The sequence below is a fragment of the Geotrypetes seraphini genome, chromosome 4, assembly GCF_902459505.1.
Source record: "Geotrypetes seraphini chromosome 4, aGeoSer1.1, whole genome shotgun sequence".
Lineage (NCBI taxonomy): Eukaryota > Metazoa > Chordata > Amphibia > Gymnophiona > Dermophiidae > Geotrypetes > Geotrypetes seraphini.
Window position 1 is genome coordinate 2,145,504 of NC_047087.1, and position 21,980 is coordinate 2,167,483.

The following is a 21,980-nucleotide window of genomic DNA, read 5'->3' on the forward strand; positions in this document are numbered from 1 at the left end:
GGTGTTTACCGTCTTGTCAGCTCCCTCCTCTGTCTTGCTGCAGCATTTGCGTGTTTCTGCGGCCCCAGAAACATTTTTTTCAGCCAATGCAGCCCAGCGAAGCTAAAAGGTTGGACACCCCTGCGTAGGAAGTGGAGGGCACCTAAGTACAATATCTCACTTCCTGTTGTGAGAGTTATAATAAAGAAAGTAGTTGAGACATTTAAACAATATTGTGACAATGTCTAACCTTATGTTTTTCTATATAGATTGTTGGGACTATCAGGATTGTTGGCTGTTGATCTAATCCAGTGTTTCTCAACACGCAGCACGCCTACCCTTGGGGGTATATGAACTGGCAGAAACCGCTGCTGGGGATCCCTCCCTCCCTCCCTGTCTGCCCACCCAGCCGCCGCACCACCCCACCCCCAAAGCCGACCCTGTTACTTCGTTGGAGCCGGACTGGGTTACCTCAGTTTATATTTGAATCGGTTTATAGTCGAGTATATACCCAACTCACTCAATTTGTTGATCAGCAAAATATGATCAACTGAATCAAAACCTGCATTGATATCTAATTGTAACAAAATAGATTGATAACCTTGACTCAACCATTGCTTAACTTTAGTTGTTAATGTTAGCAATAGCAGCTCTGTACTGTGTTTGGGTCAAAACTCAAACTGAGTATCATGTAAACAGGAAAAACGATAAATGAACCTTGAAAGCTGCTTATTCACTAATGCTTCTAAAATTTTGGTTAAGAAATGTATATTGGCAACTGGTCTGAAGTTAGAAGTCTCTGATAAGCCAGTTTTGTAATTCCTGGACAAGTTGGTCCAGTTCTTTTATTATCTAATCTCAAGGCGACTTAAAGAGAGGAGAGAGTAGGGAGGAGGAGAGGTAAGAGGGGAGAGAGGAAGTGGGAGGGAAAGGGAAAGGTAAGAGAGGAGAGCGGAAGTGGGAGGGGAAGAGAGAGGAGGAGAGGATACAGGAGATTAAGTGTCGAACAGATGAGTTTTCAGTTTTCTTCATAAGATGATGTGGCTAGGTTCAGTTCTGGTCGTTTCAGTAAGGTCATTCCAAGTTTTTACTCCTAGAAAGGTAAGCGTAGAGTGGAAAACTTATTTGTAGTGAAGATTTTTTGTGGATGGGAGATTTAGTAGCATCTTGTTGAGGGTTCTGCTAGAAGTAGACCATGCCATTGAGAAGAGCTGGATGAGTGGGGCTGCAGAGTTTCCATAAAGTATGTGGTGAATGATGCAAGATATTTTGAAAGTTATTCGTGATGGGATGAGTAGTCAGTGCAGTTGTTTGATGAAGGCTGTGACTGAGTCGTATTTTCTCAGGTTGAAGATTAGACTTAAAGCATTGTTTTGGATGAGTTGCATTTTGTGGATTAGAGCAGTGTTGATTCCCATGTAGATGGAGTTGCAGTAGTTTAGTTGTGGTAGTATCATCAGTTGTACAATTAAGGCAAAGTGATCTTGATGAATGTACGGTCTGATTATTGCTATCTGTCCTTGAACTAATTAAGTAAAGGTGGAATAGAAAAATTTGTATAACTTGCATGATCTGTCCCACATATAGCAATTTGGTTTAGGATGGGCTGGGGAGGGTTTCAACAGGGACTCCAGTAATATGGAACATAAGAATGGTGCCGGGCAGACTATTATGGTCTGTATCCTGCAAACGATGAGATAGTTTGAAAAGGCTACAGTGAGTTTCGACGACAACTCTAGTAGTTGGAAACTAAGGACAGTCCCGGCTGGACTTCTATGGTCCAGAAATATCAAAGAAAAAAAAGACTATGTATTTATTTAATAAAGCACAGCTCCTGAAGTCAGCACCTAGGGTGGAGTAAGCACCAACACTTCAAAGGAGATGGAACAGCTGAGACAGTCAGAGACAAGGTAAGAAACAGTTAAAAACAAATTTAAAAGAAATAGAAGACCTTTTTTTTTTCAGTCAAGTATAGTTAAGCTCTGGAATTCCCTGGATTTGAAAGAGGTTTAGACAAATTCCTGGAAAAATGTCCATAAGCTGTTATTAATGTAGACCTGGGGAAGGCTTTCTTATCCCTGAGGTCAAGGAACTGGGAATCTTGCCACTTTTTGGCCCTTGTAAGCTGGCCTGGTCACTGCTGGAAACAGGTCTGACCCATTAAGGCAACTGTTAGGTAAGATTCGCATGAAGTAGACCTTTTCAAGCCCCTCCAAACCACTTTCTTAGAGCCTCTTCACATACCTCAATGTCTTCTGTTAAGTTGGAAACTTCCACAACGTCATGGTGAGATAATAGGACAATGTTTACAGTATTTCCAACAATGTCCTGTTTCCTGATGCATTCGAAGGGGTTGAAAGTAAAAGCTGTGACCTAGAGCAGAGACAGATATGCTGAGAGTATGACCCGTATGCCACGAACAAGGCTTCTCCTGTGCTACCATGTGAACAGGCCCTTCTAGACTACGACCTCTCCCATACGTCATACCATCATCCAAACACAACTTCAAGGGCACTAACGCATCTCGGACTCTCATCCTCTTTCAGACTACTCCATTTCCATGGCCCCATGCCTTCTCACACTCCTGCTTGCTATTACGCAGTTTTGTTACTAAATAAAATATGAAGACGTTCTCTTACACACCACAATGCTTGCTCACATTTTCTCTTGCGCATTGCACCAACACAACCTCTTGCACACTTCCATGACCTCTCACTGCATTAATATATTAACACATCATAACAAGGGCCCTCGCGTATGATGGCGCAGTGGTTAGAGCTACAGCCTCAGCACCCTGTGGTTGTGGGTTCAAACCTACACTGCTCCTTGTGACCCTGGCCAAGTCACTTAATCCCCCTATTGCCCCAGGTACTTTAGATAGTCTGATTTAGATGTATGGCGCTAGACGTCCAAAGTCAGCAGTAAGAAAATGCCTATTTTCAAAAGGCAAACCACCATACATCTAGAAATAATTTTTTTTTAACTCCTCTATCCATTGGGATGCCCAGACCACCAGGACATCTATCTTTATATCACATTTTTGACCCAAATTTTATCCAAGTCCCAAATACCCAGAACAAAAACATTTGGACGTGGGAGGGGCAGATCTGGTAATGGACTGGCCACCCAAACATGGCAATAGAGCAGTGGGGCACCTTATAGGGTACTGCTGTGAACTTCACAAAAGAGGTGCCAGATAAACATCTCACCAGAACTCCCTAAAACACCCCCCAAACCACCTATACCCAACTGTCTACAAGCCCAATAGCCCTTATAATAATAATAATAATAATAACTTTATTTTTATATACCGCCAACTATCTTGCGACTTCTAGGCAGTTTACAATAAAGAGGAGTGGTTTACAATATAGAGAAACTGTAGTTACAATATAGATAAACTGTAGTTACAATAAAGAGAGACTGTACATACAGCGGATTAAAGGGTATAACATTGTACATCTGGTAGTTCCAACATTAATAAATATTAACAGCAGTTTGTGTGCCGTGCTGCTTACACATGATTAGAAATGTTCCTTAAATTGAATATAGTGTTCATGGTTGGTGATTGGGTTGGGGTTTATAATTTAATGATTTGGGTATGTTGTGGTATTATAAAGGGGGCTGATGTTCTGGTTCGTTATCTAAGTATTTCAAGAACAGGTATGTTTTTAGGTGTTTCCTAAATTCACCATAGTTGGTTGTATATGCAATTAGTTTTTCTAAGTCTTTGCCCCATGTGGCTGCTTGGTACGATAACAGTTGTTGATGGTATCTCTTATATTTACACCCTCTAGCCGGTGGGGAGACAAATTTCAGGTGTGTTTTTCTTTCATGTCTGTTGGTTGGGAATGAGAAGAGGTCTGTGATGTATTTAGGGGCTAGACCGTTTAATACCTTGAAACAGAGACATCCTAGCTTGAACTTTGTGCGTGCCTTCATCGGCAGCCAGTGTAGGAGTCTGTAGGAAGGGGTTATGTGGTCGTACTTCTTCAACCCAAAAATCATCCTGACTGCTGCGTTTTGTATGAGTTGTAGTCTTTGCATTTGCTTCTGGGGGATTGTCAGATGGGTGATGTTGCAATAATCCAGGTGGCTTAGTATAAGGGATTGTACTAGAATTCTGAAGGCTGAAGTGTGGAAGTAAGCCTTAATAGACCTAAGTTTCCAGAGGGTGAAAAACCCTTTTTTGATTAGGGAGTCTATATGGTCTTTCATGGTTAGACCTTGGTCCAGCATTACTCCCAGGACCTTCATCGTTGGTTGAATAGGGTAGTTAAGATTGTTAATGTGTAGTGATTTTGTCGTGTTATGTGCCTGTGGCGAGGCTATAAAGAATTTAGTTTTCTCTGAATTGAGCTTCAGTTTGAAGTCTGTGGTCCATTGTTCCATCATGTTTAGTGCTTCAGTTGCTGTTGGGGTGATTTCGGAGGGCGATGTATTAAACGGGATAATGATTGTGAAGTCGTCTGCATAACTAAATACTTTTACACCTCGCTGTGTCAGCTGCGTACCCAGTGAAGCTATGTAGACGTTGAAGAGTAGTGGGGATAGTGGGGACCCCTGTGGAACGCCTGATGGATTTCTCCATATTTTGGAGAGGTTACAATTGGAGCGCACTTGATAGGTGCGGGTCGTAAGGAATCCTCGAAACCAGTCCAGCACCTCGCCTCCGATGCCGATTGCGTCTAGGCATTGTAGTAATTTTTCGTGGTCTACCAAGTCGAAGGCCGAGCTCATGTCGAATTGCATGACTAAGGCTTTGTGGCCTTTGCTGAATAGGTTGCATATGTAATCTAGGATCGCTGCAATCACCATCTCCGTGCTAAACAGCGGTCTGAAGCCTGATTGGGTTTCATGTAACAGCGAGAACTTATCTAGGTAGTTCATCAGTTGGATTTGTACTAAACCTTCCATTATTTTTACGAAAAATGGGATGGATGCTACTGGTCTATAGTTAGTTGCTGATGTTAGAGGTAGTTTATGATTTTTTGGAATTGGGGTGATTATGATGTGACCATTTTTTGATGGGAATTTTCCGTTTTTGAAATTGTTCGATATGTGAGTCCATAGTGTTATTTTAAAGTCTAATGGGGCTGCTTTCATTATGTTGGGAGGACAGGGGTCTAGGATGCAGTTTGATTTAGTGTATTTGTGATAGAGTTTTGTGAAGTTATTCCATTCTGGGTCCTGAAAGGAGTTCCAAAACATGTCAACTGGTGTTTCATTTTCATGTAGGTTGGCTATTTGCTGTTCATCTGTGTTGTTTGTTGGGCAGTTGTTCCTTAGGTTCACAATTTTTGAGTCAAAGTGTTGTGCTAGATCGTCTGCTGTTGGGAGTTTGTTGTCGAGCGTGGATCGTCTGTGGTGTGTGGTGTCGAATAGATTTTTAACTAGATTGAACAATTCGTGAGTGTTAATTCCTTTTGGACTTGTGTTGGATATTTGTATTATGGATGAGTAGAATGTTTTCCTTTTTTCTTTTATCAGTTGTTTATATTCTTTTACGTTTGATCTCCAATTGTTCCTGTCAGTCTTATCGTTTGATTTTTTCCAGATCCGTTCTAGTCTTCGTGTTGATTGTTTCATTATTAGTAATTCCGAGTCGAACCAGTTATTGTATTTGTTTGATCGGTTTGTTCTGTTTCGTTTAGGGGCTATTTTGTCTAGGATGGTTGTGCTTGTTTTTGACCATTGTTCCCAGAATTCATCCTCTTCGTTTGTCTCCTCGAGCGCTTCATAGTGGGCCCAGTATTCTTCTGGGTTGATGTGGCCCCTTGTAAGATGTTCTTTTCTTATCTTTGGGTGAGGTTTTTCTTTTGGTTGGTTCCAGTTTAAATTGAAGTAATAGGTGAAATGGTCGGACCAGATGTCATGGTTCCAGATGCCGTTCGATATGGAAATAGCGGGGTTTGGGATTTCTTTTGAGGACATAGCTACCAAATCTAGCTGGTGACCTTTTTCATGGGTTTGTGTGGGTGAAGGGAGAATGTAGTTGAGTGAGGATAGGAAGTGTTTAAGCTCGTTTGCGTCAGGGTTGTCCTCATTCTCTAAGTGTAGGTTTACGTCTCCTGCTATAATATTGTAGGATGGAGTGATTGAGTTATGTAGGATGAATTCAAAGAGGTCTTCTTTGGCCTTTGGCCAGCATTTTGGTGGTACATAAAATAGAATGCAGGAGAGGTACTCTTCTAGGTCTTTGTTGCTAATTTTGCATGTTAGTATTTCCAGTTGGTTGGTTATCCTGGAGTCTACTAATTTAAGTTCGAGTTCTTCCTTGAGAATGACTGCTAGTCCTCCCCCTCTACGGTCTTCACGATTTAACATGTGGATTTTGTAGTTATCCGGTATTAGGTCGTTTAGTATTGGATCTTCTTCGGACAGTAACCATGTTTCTGTTAGAAAGAGGCAGGCTAGCTTCTTGCGTTCGATCCAGTCTTTGATTAGGAAAGCTTTGTTCCTTACTGATCTAGTGTTGAGGTAGGCGCAGGGAATGGAGGTAGTTGTGATGGGTGTGGTGGGTGCAGTGCTTTTGATGAGTTTTATCTCTCTTGGTCTTTTTTTTAAGGTACGGCGGGGTCTATTATTGCTTGTGATTATATTAATATGATTTACTCTTTCATCCTGTTGGTTAATTAGGAGCCTAGTGGGTGTGTCAGGTTCGTGAGCAGAGTGAGGCTTTGGATAGAGTGATATAACATTTTTAACATTATTGCATAGCAAATATATCAGTAGGATTAGTAGGAGCTTCATGTTTGCTGGTTGTTGAAGTCCTTCTGGTCCTTATGGCTGCAGGTGGCACCTATATGGCAGTAGAATAGGGGTTGGGGGGTTTGCTGGGCTCACATATTCTACCATAAATGCAGTGGTTGAATGGCCTCCTCTCTATGGTTCACTAGCCCACCCCCCCCAGGCTAATTAAGACACCTGCGTGCAGCTCTACTAGGCTTTTCTATACCAGGTGCTGATGTTCTGGAGACAGGTATGTAAGTTTGTATTCTGATTTTTGTTGGTGTGAGGGGGTCCGTGAGCACTGGGGGAGTGTGGGGGTGTCTTACCTTGATGTATGCAGTGATCATCTGGCCAGTTTGGGCACCGTTGTGGTCTAGTTCCAAACATATAAGTTCTGTCCAGGTTGTCTTGCAAAATGTTTGATTATCACAGCAAGACGTTCATGTCTAACCCGCCCTTGAGATTTCCCAAAGCCCTTCACCACACCCATCTCGTGCTTTGAACGTACAGAGGCTGGAACACCTCGCTAGACGTACAGAAAGACGATCCTGGCGATTAGGACATCCAAGTGCTGATTTAGGATGCTTTTTGGATATCTATGTATTTTGATTATGGGCCCCATTGTGAACCCGCCAGAATAGACGGGGAAAAATGCTTGAGAACCTGAATAAATTCATGTAAACAGTTCTGAGCTCCCCTGAGAGAAGGGTATAGAAAATTGAATAAATAAATTCACTCTCTGCTTGCCTCGGCAAACCTCCATGCCAAAAGCCTCTCACACAATACCTCCTCACTAGCATGTCAGCATTCCCTGGCACATGTTGCTAGCCAGCTTCATCAACCCATCTTTATACATGACAACAGACCTTTTTACATGCTCTGAGGCCTCTCATACACCTTGTAATACTATGGAGAAGGCAAGAAATGAATTCAAATCTTCCTCCCTATAACATCCACTTTCCGATAATACCATATCACCCCAACTCCCTGTCCTATCACATACAACCATAGCATCACCTGCTACTCTTTCAACATCCTACTACGAGTAATTCACATTTTGTAGGGCAATGAAGAAACAGTGGAATAGAATTTAACAAATATGTATATTGCTATCCCCCCTCCCCGCCAGGAGGAGTCTCTCCAAATGGGTTAATTTTGCCCATAGAATAACAACGTCAAGATATGTGGACCTGATCTCGGTCTCTTCATGTACTGCTAACGCTCGTCATGCCAGAGGGAGCTTCCTGCTGGAGCTTATCCAGGAAGTTCCTTTAAATCAAGCCTGTAGAACTAAGTATATCGGGGAATTTTTCTTATCTTTCTGACATTTTTCTTGCTGTTTATAAATCACCTGGGTTTACCCTACTGCTCAGTACCGAGTTCACATACATCTCTTCCAAGCGAGTCCTGATTTGGACTGCCACTGGACTGGTAAATTTCATCCTCCCTTGCACTATGAACCTAGGGTTACCATATTTGTGAAGACAAAAAAAAGTGGGCACATGGTCCCACCCTTAGCCCCCACCACACACACACACACACTCTTGGCATACAGAAATAGTAGTGAAAAACTAAAATGCAATCAGACATGCACATTACATATTCTAAATAATAAATTCTAAATAAAATATTTCTAGGGTTACCAGACGTCTGGGAAAACCCCTTTTTAAAGGACTGTCCAGGCTCCCGGATGGACTTTCCAAAACCTGGCATTTGTCCAGGATTTGGAAAGCCTCTACAAGCTCCGGCCACATTTGGAGGGCCTCTGAGTATGCACATATGACGTCACACGCATCCGTGCATACTCGTTGCAAAGAGAGGAAGCTTTCTGGGGGTGGGGGTGGGGCTGGAAAGTAGAACTGGGCGGGGCTGGAGGTGGAACCTGGCAGGGCTGGGGAAGAATGGGGCGGGGTTATGTGTCCAGGATTTTCTACTTTTATTGTCTGAGCAATTTGTTTTTCTATTTCGCTTTGGTCCCAGTGTCTGTTTTATGCTTTTCTCTGGTTTTTTCGTTGTCTTTGTGACGTCTTCTGTCTATTTGACATTGCTTTTCTCTCCATGTCCACCATCCTCCTACCTCCTGACCATCCTGTTCAACATCTCCCCTCTTTGTCCCTGTCCCTTTCCTTCCTCCAGTTCCAGTATCTCTTCAAAGTGTTCTGATCCAGCCATTGTATCCGTCACTTTCTCTTCTGTTTCTCTGTCTTGCCCTATCCTATGTTTCTTTGTCCTTTCCTGTGATCAGCATTACCTTCCTGTGTCTCTAGCCCCCATGTCCCTATCCCTTCTCTCTTCATACCTAGCATCTCTTCACATTCTCCCTGTCTATCCTCTCTCTCTTCCTTTCTTCCCACTTCCCACCCCTCACCCTTGGGCCAGGATCTCTCATCCCATTCCCTCCAGTTCTGTATGTCTCCTTCATAGGTCTACAGGGTGGGTTCCCCCTCTTCTATCCAGCATCTTTTCCCCTTTCGTCCCCTAGTCAGTCAGCGAGTCAGCATCTAACCCTCTTTCCTCTCCCTCCAGCACCTCTTCCAGTCTTTCCCTCACACCCCTCTCCCAGTCTAGCACAACAGCACTTACTTCCTACCCCGTCTCCCCTCCCCATGGTTCCAGCTTCTCTCCCTCCTGCCAATTCCCTGCAATCTGATGGTATTACCGTGTCTCAATTGCTACCAGCAGGGACATCGCAGCGATTGAAAGGAGCTGCGCCAGGATCTCCGTCTTCTCTGAGATGCATCCTGCCTCCTCTGCTTCCACTTCCCATTCTGCATGGGTAGGACAGGTCACAGGGAAAATGGAGGTCCCACGGCAGCTCCTTTCAATTGCTGCAGGGTTCCTGCCAGTAGCGACTGAAACACGGTAGCACCTTCAGACTTTGAGGAGCAGGAACAATGGGAAACCTGGAAAAATGGTCACAAATTCTCCCAATCAGTGGCGTACCAAGGGGGGGGGGGGGCGGGGGGGGGGAGGTCCGCCCCGGGTACCAAGCCCTGAGGGGGTGCTCCCGGTCCGGTCCAGTTACCCCCCCTGCGCCGGGTGTCGCGTCTGGAAACAGCCTGCAGCAAGATCGCGATGCCAGAGATCTTTGCCTGCTTCGACTGTTTCCTCCGCCACGGTCCTGCCCCTCCTCTGATGTCAGAGGAGGGGCGGGACCGCGGCGGAGGAAACAGCCGAAGCAGGCAAAGATCTCTGGCATCGCGCGATCTTGTTGCAGGCTGTTTCCCCAGGGCAGTAGCGTACCAAGGGGGGCGAGGGGGAGGTCCATCCCGGGTGCCGCCTTAGGGGGGGGGTGCACAGCTGGCCCGGTCCCTATCGCGCTCCTACCCTCCCAGCGAAAGCAGCATCGGCGCCATTATCGAAAAAGGTAATGGCGCCAGGCCTTGGAGCACCAAGGCAGACCGCTTCTCCCCCCTCCCAGCCGAAACCCCGCTGACCATCCTATCTCTCTCCCCCCCCAAGTGAACCTTTCTGACCCTCCCAGCGAAAGCAGCAAACCTCCCTCCAGTAGCGTCGGCTTTATCCTCCCTCTGCCGCATCACTGATGACGTCATCAGTAACGCGGCAGAGGGAGGAGAAAGCCGCGAAGGAGGTTTGCTGCTCTCGCTGGGAAGGTCGGAAAGGTTCACGGGGGGGGGGGATAGGAGGGTCAGCGGGGGTTCGGCTGGGAGGGGGGAGAAGCGGACTGCCTCGGTGCTCCATTACCTTCTTCGGGCAGCAGCAGCGTTTACAATTCGCTGCTGTTGCCGGCTTCAGGCCTTGTTCTCTGCCGGGTCCTGCCTACTTCCAGTTTTCATGAAGACAGGACCCGACAGAGAGGAAGGCCTGAAGCGGGCAACATCAGTGAATTGTGAATGCTTCTGCTGCCCGATGAAGTTCAGGACATCAGGACATCGGGGAAGGAGCAGGGAGAAATCGGCTGCTGGCTTGGGGGTGAGGGTAGGGAAAGAATCGTGGAAGTGGAGAAATCGGCACGATGGCTTTGTGCAGGCTAGGGGGAGAGAGAAAGAAAGGAAAAAATAAAGAGGGGGGGCCAGGGGGAGAGAGAAAGAAAGGCAGAAAGAAAGAGGGGGACCAAGGGGAGAGAAAGAAAGGCAGAAATAAAGAGGGGGACCAAGGGGAGAGAAAGAAAGGCAGAAAGAAAGAGGGGGTCAAGGGGGAGAGAAAGAAAGGCAGAAAGAAAGAGGAGGGCCAGGGGGAGAGAGAAAGAAAGGCAGAAAGAAAGAGGGGGACCAAGGGGAGAGAAAGAAAGGCAGAAATAAAGAGGGGGGTCAAGGGGGAGAGAAAGAAAGGCAGAAAGAAAGAGGGGGGCCAGGAGGAGAGAGAAAGAAAGGCAGAAATAAAGAGGGGAGCCAGGGGGAGAGAGAAAGAAGAAGGATCAGAAGAAGGACCAGAGACTCATGAAATCACCAGACAAAAAAGTAGGAAAAATGATTTTATTTTCAACTTAGTGATCAAAATGTGTCCGTTTTGAAAATTTATATCTGCTGTCTATATTTTGCACTATGGCCCCCTTTTACTAAACCGCAATAGAGTTTTTTAGCGCAGGGAGCCTATGAGCGTCGAGAGCAGCGTGGGGCATTCAGCGCAGCTCCCTACGCTAAAAACCGCTATCGCAGTTTAGTAAAAAGGGAGGGGGAATATTTGTCTATTTTTGTATAGTTGTTACTGAGGTGACATTGCATAAAGTCATCTGCCTTGACCTCTTTGAAAACCCGCGGAATATAAATGATAATTAACATTTTCTCTGCGTACAGCGTGCTTTGTGTTTTTAAAATTTTATTGTTGGTAGATCATTTTGACTTGGCCACAAAGGTAAGGGGGAGGGAGGGAGGGGAACTGCTGAAAGACATCTAATAATCCTTGCAGGCTTGACTGCAGGGAATTATTTTTGTAAAATCATGTTTTGTTATGTGACTGGCATTATCTAGACTTTAATTTCTATGAATGAATAGAATGAAAATGATATAAAATTACTGCTTGTTTTTATGTGCGTGCGCTGAAGGAAAGTGGAGAGAGAGTGGGCTGAGGATGCTGAAGGGAAATGGGGAAGAGAGTGGGGAGAAGACGCTGATTTATAAATTGACAATTGTACAGAATATTGTTTCTTTTTATACTTTAATATAAACAATTCAAGGCTTGTGTGGATGGAATCAGGTGGTTTGCGGGGATGGGGACCGAGCTTACGGGGATTAGTCCAATAAAATTGTATTTTTTTATATCTCATTATTTGTTTTATTTTTATTTGTTAATTTATAAAGTGGTGATTGTTATGTATCAGTTTTTTCAAATTTACATCTACTGTCTTTATATTTTGCACTGTATTAGAGGACATGTGTTACTGTTTTTTGTGGTGTTGCATTGTATCCAGGGTCTGGTTTCTTGGCGGATCAGTTTAACTTTTGTCTACATATTTCTATTTTTAGTTTGTGATTATTCCATTTTGGGCGAGGGTGTATCTCTGTTCTGTGTGTATGAAAAAGACATAGTTTTCAGTTGGCATTGACTACAGGACCAATTGACTGTGCGGGATCTGGCTTGTTTAGTTTTACAATGTATGTGTTGGTGTTCTAGTGCTCACTGCAGTGTTTAAGATGCAGCCTTTTCCTAGGTACACTCTTGTGGTGCGATATGTAGATTGGTACTAAAAATCATATTTTTCATATAGATGGGGGGGTGTCAAAAAATGATGGGCCCTGGGTGCCACATACCCTAAGTACGCCACTGCCTGCAACTACTCCATATGTACTTCTAATGTCATGACAATTTAGACATAATTTATGTTTTGTTATGTTTGGAATAATGGTTACATATATGAGGTTCAATAAAAGAAAATTTTCACTGCCTGTTTCTATTCTGACCATTTATTCCATTTCATGGTTATTGCAAAAAAAAAAAAAAAAATTTTTTTACATGGGGGGGGGGGGGGGTGTCAAAAAATGATGGGCCCCGGGTGCCACATACCCTAGGTACGCCACTGCTCCCAATATAGAAAAACCACCCAGAATCCTGGACAGTCACCTCAAAAGAGGACATGTCCAGGGAAACCCAGACATAAGGTGACCCTTCACTTACCTGGACCTGAGACTGTGGAAACCTGCTGATCAGATTTTGCAAAGATGAATTAGAGGGGAATGTAATCCAAACTGTAGCTGGCGCAGGAGCTGTGTATGACCTCGTGTGCAGAGTAGATGTGTCTTGTCTGATGAAAAAAAGCAGAGCATGTCATCTGCAAGGAAGGGTCATGGAGATGGTGCCACAGCAGCTTAAGCATCCAAGTAACATCCTGCGTAAGATTCAGTTACACTGAACCAGCCCTCCAAACAGAAGAGGCACCTTCAAATCTGTTACCTGCTCACTACTCGGCTGGAGAAGTTACATACTTGCTACTCGGGGAGGTTGGGTTTCATCACCTGCTCAGTATCATGCAGGAAGTTCTTTTGATATTGAGGGACATTTTTGATAGAAAGTCTAAGTCTGACTTTGGATGTTTCCCACAAGATGTCCAAAAGTCAGAGAGGGAAATTGTCCATTTTCAAAACCGCTAGACGTCCAAATTTTTTTAAAAAATGATCTATTTGGATATCTATAAATATAGAGCTGTTCTGCCCGGAAAGTCACAATATTCGTTGGAGGGACCCTGGGATCCTAGGTGACAACCGTTGGATCTGAAGATGATGGCAGTTGGTCGTTTAAGGCAGTGGATACATCGAGTTGAAAGAGGCGGCTATCCGGCTGTTTCAATGGTCACCTGATCCTTACAACTCGTCTGCATTTGGCATTGCCATACCTCCGATCCAAAGGTCAAGCCTGTTTTTGACAGTATCCTGAATCAGACCCAATTTGATTAGCCTGCAATTTGGTATTGCTCTGACTCTGACCCATTTGTATAGACTGGCATGTAATCTTTCTGATCATTTTCATCAGATCATATTGGCTGATTGGAATGTATTTTTATTTTTATTTGTATTATTTTTATTTTTACCTTTACTATATAATCCTAATTTAATATACTTATTGAATTCTTGTTAGAATGTTCATATTCTCGTCTCTATCTCTATTTCTGTCTTTATATTATATTTTTATTTTTCATTAATTGTTCCTCAGGTACTTTAGCTAGATTGTGAGCCTTCGGGACAGTTAGGGAACTTCCAAGTACCTATCTTTATTCATTTTATTTATTGTAACTTCAATGTATCTGTATTGTAAACCGCTTAGAACCTCACGGTATAGTGGTATATAAGACATAAATTAAATTAAAATCTTGGCTGTCAGGACTTCCAACCTTAGGATGTCTTGGTTTGCCATTTTTGAGCCACAAAAATGTCCCAAGTTCAAAACATTCAAATCCAGACTATTTGGACATGGGAGGGACCAGCAATGTAATGGACTGGCCACACAGACATACCAACAGAGCAGTGGGGCACCTTAAAGGGGCACTGTTGTGAACTTGACCTAAACGGTGCCAGATGTACATTTCACCATAACCCCCTATGCTGAGCCCTCCATAACTCCCCCAAAAGCTACTAGACTCACCTGTCTTCCACCTCAATAGCCCGTATGCCTGCAGGTGGCACCTATATGGCAGTATAGTAGGGTTTTGGTGGCCTCACATTTTCTACCATAAATGTAGTGGTTAGCGTGGCTCTTGGGCCTGGATCCACCTCTCTTTGGTTTACAGGCTACTTAAGACCCCTGTGTGCTGCTTTCCCACACCAGGTGCTGCTGTTGTAGTGTGGGATGGGAGGGGGTCAGTGACCTCTGGGGGAGTGTGCATGGGGGTTCATTACTTAACCCCTCCAGTGGTCATCTAGTCAGTTTGAGCACTGGATGCTTTTTAAACAGGTCAAGCTCCAGACATCTAAGTTCCATCCTGGACATCTTGGGAAACTAAACTAAACCTTAAACTTATATTCCACATCTAAAGCTGGACACAGTTTACTAACATTAAAAGGGAAGTACAGTGGGAGCTGGTGGTAGAGGGAGGCAGAGTTTTCAGGTGTCTTCGGAAAGAGCCCAGGGAAATTATTCCAAAGCTCGATTATCACTGCAAGATTTCCTATAATAGGCCTCCATTAGGCCCTAAGAAGCCTAGCAAACTGGCCAGAAAGTTGGTTTTGAAAATCGGCACTTGGACATTTTGGTGAGAAAAACGTCCACATGCCAATTTGGAACCTGCTACCAGCCCTGGTAAGGGAAGAAAAACCCTTGACAAGTTCAAAGCAAAATTAAAAGCCTTTAATGAATCTGATCCTAGAGTCCATCTGACATCTCCGCCTTGATCAATTAAATTCCCTTTTGGTTTTTCCCTTCTTTGTGTTCTTCCTTCTATTTCCCTCTCGTTGGAAGTATGTCAGTGATTCCCCCAATAATTGTCTGTCTCCCCCATTTTTTTATTGTTCATCGCTGGTTTTTGGACATCTTATGTAGGATTGTTTGGCTTTCGTTACCTAATCGTATCATGCACTGGACCGGATGAAGTTCAGTTACTCACTTGCTCTCCCACTGGGTACACAGGATTTTGTTGTTACCTGCTGACTATTGTGCTGGAAATAGACGAGGACTCATTCACAATCTGTGCCCTATTTGTGCTTAGCAGTAATGCTGTGTTAATATGCACCAAGGCCTCCAGAGATGCCTCCAGCACCAACTCCATCTGAAAACAGAAAGATATCCTGTAGCTCGGTCTCTTATTCCTTTTGAGGTCATATAACTTGCTATCTCCTCTTTTCCTGCCCCTTCCCCCTCCCCTGGAAATAGTTTCCACTCCTACCTGTCTGGAATCTGTGTTCTTCCTCATGTCCCTCACACCCTTCATCAGGTTGTCAAACACATGATAGAAGTTGATAGCTGCAGAATGTCCCAGCTCAGATATACTGTCGTTCTGAGACTCTGCTTCCAGTATCTGTTTGCTCAGCTGCAGAAGAATTGTACTGACATTCACCTGTAAGCACACAAGATATTCTGTCTCTGGTGCAGTGGTTAAAGCGACAGCCTTGGCACCCTGCGGTTGTGGCTTCAAACTCACACTGCTCCTTGTGACCTTGGGCGAGTCACTTAACCCCCCTATTACCCCAGGTACATTAGATAGATTGTGAGCTTGCTGGGACAGATAGGGAACAATGCTCAAGTACCTGAATAAGCCTCATTTCTGTCACAGGTACGTCTGGTGCTCCCTGCAGTCATAGAATAGTAGGAGGAAAGCAAGCAATATATTTTACATTTTATGCAGAGCCAGATTAATAGATAGGCAAAGTAGGCAGTTGCCTAGGGTTACCATATTTGTGAAGCCAAAAAAGAAAACCCATGGCCCCGCCCCTTGCCTAGGCAGTTGCCTGCTGTGTGCAGTCAGGGTCGTAGCCAGTTCTAATTGCATTCCATGTGACTTGCCCTCCATGGCACCCCATCTTTTCTTGTGTTGCTCCTTTCAGTTATGAGTCTATAAAATACTGAGTAGAGTGGACCAACCCTTGAGTTCTCCAGCTGTAACCGATCCGAAGCATCAGGGGCAACTGAAAACACCAACCAAACGCCACAAGGGCAGGCTCTGTGGGCTTTAGAGCTCTCTTTCTGTCCCATCTTTTTAAAAACATGGGCTCTCAGTAACACATGCAGAGCACAAGTTACAGCTTGTCAAACCCGCCCCCCTCCAAAAAAAAATCCTCTACTTATCTTAAATCTATACTATCCATTCCTTTTGGAGTTTATTTGTAGCCTTTTGCTTTATATCTTTCCCAGAGAACAGACAATTGGGGGAACTCCTTTCGGCTGCCCCTAATCTTAGGACAGAGAGCTTTCTTTTATTATGTCCCAACTGCAGGCTAACTTAGGCAACAGAACACTGTCTGTGCCGTGGGCCTTGGCGGCTGCCGGCTATGTGCAATGCAAAACATCAGAGGAGAAAGGAGGCTCTTTTTGCTTGCCACACAGCACGCACCAGAAGATGAGAACCAGCCGTCAGTGGCATATTTGACACCCGGGGTCAATCATTTTTAAACCCCCTCTCCTCTATATGAAAATAATCCACGAGTCACACCTAGGAAAAGGCAGCATCTTAACCTTTGAACATCAGTACACCCCTTGTCAAACTGAACAAAGTCAGACTAGTATAGATTGATTCTGCACAGTCAATGCTAACAGAAAAGCAGGCACAAAACACAGATATACTCTTACCCGGTATAGAATAAGTAACTGCAAACTAAAACTGAACTATGTAGACAACAATGAAACTGCATCCTAAGAAGCCAGACTTTTCTTTTCTCTAAATTTTTGGCTAGCTAACTCTTTGTATATTATAACAACAGTTTATATACCGCAGAACCGTGAAGTTCTATGCGGTTTACAATGATTAAGAAATGTTACAGATTGAGTAGTACTAACAGAGTTAAGGTTTAGCGGTCAGTTATTGTGGGGAGAGATTGTGCAGTGCAGTTACCTACGTACTTTAGGAACAGATATGTTATCTCTGTATTTACTCATAGCCTAATCTTTTGTAAACCGCACTGAACTAAGGGTTATGCAGACTAGAAATTTGTTATTATGTCATGTTATGATGCATGTCCTCTAGTCCTGTGCAATTGTCAATATAACTCAGAGGAGTTCTTGCTTTTAGTACAAAACCTGAGAAAATCCATGGTAAAGACAGCGTGGAACCCGAAATAGGCAATACAACAACGCCAAACATGAAGTGAGGTTGCAGGGAGGTAGACTTAGCAGTAAGGTCAGGAAATTCTTTTTCTTGGAAATGGTGGTGGATGCCTAGAATGTCCTCCCGAAGGAGACGGTGGAGATGAAAATGGTGATAGAATTCATAAAAGTATGGGATGAACACAAAGGATCTTTAATTAGAAAACTTAAATGGTTGCATGTGTGTGATATGTCAAGAAGAACTAAGGCCAGTACTGAGCAGACTTATATGGTCTGTGTCCCTTATATGGCGGTTCGGTTTATGATGGGCTGGAGAGGGTTCTGACGGAAACTCCAGTAATTTGGAATGTGAGGATAATTCCAGGCAGACATAAGAACATAAGAATTGCTGCTGCTGAGTCAGACCAGTGGTCCATCATGCCCGACAGTCCGCTCACGCAGCGGACCTCAGGTCAAAGACCAGTACTCCAAATGAATCCAGCATCACCTGCATACATTCCAGTTTAGCAGGAACTTGTCCAACTTTGTCTTGAACCCCTGGAGGGTGTTTTCCCCTATAACAGACTCCAGAAGAACGTTCCAGTTCTCTACCACTCTCTGGGTGAAGAAGAACTTCCTTATATGGGGACAGGTTTAGAACAAATGCCAGAAAGTTATTTTTCACCCAGAGGGTGGTGGATACATGGAACGCGCTTCCGGAGGCTGTGATAGGCCGGAGCACGTTACAAGGCTTCAAAGAAGGTTTGGATAGGTTCCTAGAGGATAAAGGAATTGAGGGGTACAGATAGGAGTAGCGATAGGTTATAGGGATAGTCTGGGACCAGTGCTCAGGCAATGGGCCTGATGGACCACCGCGGGAGCGGACCGCTGGACGAGATGGACCTCTGGTCTGCCTCAGCGGAGGCAACTTCTTATGTTCTTATGTTTGTACGGAATCTATCCCCTTTCAACTTTAGAAAGTGCCCTCTCGTTCTCCCTACCTTGGAGAGGGTGTACAATCTGTCTTTATCTGCTAAGTCTATTCCCTTCAGTATTTTTAATGTTTCGATCATGTCCCCTTTCAGACTCCTCTTTTCAAGGAAGAAGAGGCCCAGTTTCTCCAATCTCTCACTGTACAGCAACTCCTCCAGCCCCTTAACCATTTTAGTCGCTCTTCTCTGGACCCTTTCGAATAGTACCGTGTCCTTCTTCATGTATGGCGACCAATGCTGGACGCAGTACTCCAGGTGAGGGCGCACCATGGCCCCGTACAGCGGCATGATAACCTTCTCCGATCTGTTCGTGATCCCCTTCTTTATCATTCCTAACATTCTGTTCACCTTTTTCGCCACCGCCATGCATTGCATGGACGGCTTCATCAACTTGTCAATCAGAACTCCCAAATCTCTTTCCTGGGAGGTCTCTCCGAGTACCACCCCGGAATCCTGTATTCGTGCATGAGATTTTTGTTACCGACATGCATCACTTTACACATATCCACGTTGAATCTCATTTGCCATGTCAATGCCCATTTCTTGAGCTTGATTATGTCACGTTGCAGATCTTCGCAATCCCCCTGTGTCTTCACTACCCTAAATAACTTCGTATCATCCACAAATTTAATCACCTCACTCGTCGTACCAATGTCCAGATCGTTTATAAAGATGTTGAAGAGCCCTGCGGCACCCCACTTTTGACACTCTTCCAGTCTGAATATTGTCCATTTGTCCATTTACCCCCACTCTCTGTTTCCTATGCTCCAGCCAGGTTTAATCCACATGAGTATTTCACCCTCAATTCCATGGCTTGCAATTTTCTGAAGTAGTCGTTCATGTGGAACCTTGTCGAACGCCTTCTGAAAATCCAGATATACAATGTCGACCAGGTTGCCCTTGTCTATCTTCCTGTTTACTCCCTCAAAGAAGTGCAGCAAGTTCGTCAAACAAGATCTGCCTTTGCTTAAACTGTGCTGGCTGGTCCTCATCAGACCGTGTCCGTCAAGGTGATCAATGATGCAGTCCTTTATCAGCGCCTCTACCATCTTTCCTGGTACCGAGGTCAGACTCACCGGTCTGTAGTTTCCTGGGCCCCCCTCGAACCTTTTTTGAAGATTGGCGTAACATTCGCCACCTTCCAGTCCTTTGCAATCTTTCCCAATTTGATCGACTAATTTGCTATTAGTTGAAGCAATTCAGCTATAGTCCCTTTGAGTTCCTTGATGACCCTCAGATGGATGCCATCCGGTCCCGGGGATTTATCGTTCTTAAGCCTATCGATCTGCCTGCATAGCTCTTCTAGACTAACCGTCAACCCTGTCAGTTTCCCGTCTTCGTTTCCAGCATATAGCCTGATGGGTTCCGGTATGCTGTGTATATCCTCTTCGGTAAATACAGACGCAAAAAATGTATTCAGTTTGTTGGCGATTGCTTTGTCCTCCTTTAGCACTCCCTTTATTCCACGGTCATCCAATGGTCCCACCGCTTCATTCGTAGGTCCTTTCCCTTTAATATATTGAAAGAAGGGCTTGAAGATTTTCACCTCCTTGGCTATTTTTTCCTCGTAATCTCTTTTGGCCCCTTTTACCGCCTTATGGCACCTGCGTTGATATTGTTTGTGCTTATTCCAGTTTTCATCCGTTCTTGACCTTTTCCATTCCTTAAACAAAGTTTTCTTGTCTCTGATCGCTTCCTTCACCTCTACAGTGAGCCATGCCAGTTGCTTGTTCTTTTTCCTCTTGGATCCCTTGTTGATACGCGGTATATATAGATTTTGTGCCTCAGTGACTGTGTCCTTAAAAAGGGACCAAGCTTGCTCTAGTGTTTTTACAGTGCTTATCCTCTTCTTAATCTTCTTCCCCACCATGAGTTTCATCCCTTCATAATTCCCTTTTCGGAAGTTCAGTGCCGTGGCCGTCGTTCTGGACCGATGTTTATCCCCTGCGTCCAGGTCGAAGCGGATCATGTTGTGATCGCTGTTTCCCAGTGTCCCTTCTACTTCTACACCTTGTGCCAGTCCTCGCAGTCCATTTAGAATTAAGTCCTAGAATTGCATTTCCTCTTGTATTTTCCTTGACAGGTTGTACCAGGAAGCAATCACCTACAGCATCCAGGAACTTGGTCTCCCTAGCGCAGGCAGAGGTGCCTAGGTTCCAGTCTATCTCCGAATAGTTGAAGTCACCCATGATAACTGCGTTTGCGTTTAATCTTCTCCGTCATTTCTCCATCAATTTCTTCGGACTGCCCTGAGGGTCAGTGGTAGATGCTGATCTTTGTTTCCACTCCATTTGTTCCCAGAATTTTGACCCATAGAGACTCTAACTTATCCGTCTGTTGTGGCGTGTTCTCTCCAGTAGATTCAATTCCCTCTTTGACATATATGGTAATGCCCCCACCTTTTTGAGCCACTCTGTCTCTGCGGTATAGTTTGTATCCCGGTACATAGTGTCTCAGACGTTTTCCTCAGTCCACCATGTTTCTGTGATGTCGATGATGTCCACATTATCTTTTTGTGCCATAGTGTCTAATTCACCCATCTTATTCCTTAGGCTCCTTGCGTTCATGTACATACACTTGAGTTTGCGGCCTGTTCCTTTCTTGCATTTCCTTCCCTCTTGTGTCTCTTTCGATCTGTCTTGCCTGTTATCCGGTGAGTCTTCCCTTCTATCTTCCTGCTCAGTATCATCCGGGTATACCGGTTCCCGAACCATTGACTCTCTCTCTCGGGCTTTCCCCTTCTTCCTAGTTTAAAAACTTCTCAACTTCTCTCTTGATGTTGCTTGCAAGTAGCCTTGTTCCGTCTCTGCTGAGGTGGAGTCCGTCCTTCCTGAATAGCTTGCTCTTCCCCCAGAATGTCGTCCAGTTGCGCACGAAGTGGAATCCTTCTTCCCCACACTAGCGCTGCATCCACGCGTTGTCTGCTTGCAGCTCCATCTGCCTCTTCTCGTCGGCCCTGGGTACTGGCAGGATCTCTGAGAATGCTATTCTCTGCGTTCTGGTCTTCAGCTTCCTTCCTAGCATCCGGAACTAGTCCTTCAGTACTTCCTTGTTGTAGTTCCTGTTACTCACGTTATTCGTCCCCATATGGATCACCACCGCCATATCTTCTTCTTCCACACTGTCGATGATCCTGTCGATGTGGCTCACTATGTCTTCTACCTTGGCTCCCAGTAGGCAGGTCACCAGCCAATCCAGTCTTCCTCCCACTATGTGGCTGTCAACTTGTCTGATGATGGAGTCCCCCATGACGATTGCTGTCCTCTCTATCTTCTTTTGATTCTCCAGCTGCAGGTCCGTGTCCCTGATGTATGTCCATCTCTTCAGCCGTAGGTCCGTGTCATTCGTTCCCATCTATTTTCTCTCATCCTGGCGTTGGCTTGCACCGGACTCATCTTCTTGTGGGTCCCCTCCGCTGTTTCCAGATCTCGCTGCTGTGTCACCCATTTCTTCCTCTTGGTTGTCCGTCCGTAGGTCCACACTCTCTGTAGGTGTATCTCGGCAGTTCCACTGTTGCTGGTGATTTTCCACAGCCTCTCTGTATACCTCCTCTATGAACTTCTCCAGCTCTCGGACTTCTTCCTCGATGATGTCCTCTGTCTTGATGTTCTCTGCATCTCTGTCTTCCTCCTCCACTGCTTGAAGTGCCTCCAG

General features: G+C 44.7%; 1 protein-coding gene across 1 annotated transcript in view; it reads right to left on the reverse strand.

Annotated features, from left to right (window-relative positions):
• The window catches only part of PKD1L3 (polycystin 1 like 3, transient receptor potential channel interacting), a 192,975-nt gene that overhangs the window by 157,655 nt on the left and 13,340 nt on the right, over positions 1-21,980 (reverse strand). The window contains exons 5-8 of the mRNA XM_033941262.1: positions 15,482-15,652; positions 15,240-15,364; positions 12,784-12,910; positions 2,224-2,352 (exon numbers count right to left, since the gene is read on the reverse strand). Of these exons, the coding sequence (XP_033797153.1) occupies positions 2,224-2,352; positions 12,784-12,910; positions 15,240-15,364; positions 15,482-15,652 (552 nt within the window). The remainder of the gene's footprint in view (positions 1-2,223; positions 2,353-12,783; positions 12,911-15,239; positions 15,365-15,481; positions 15,653-21,980) is intronic.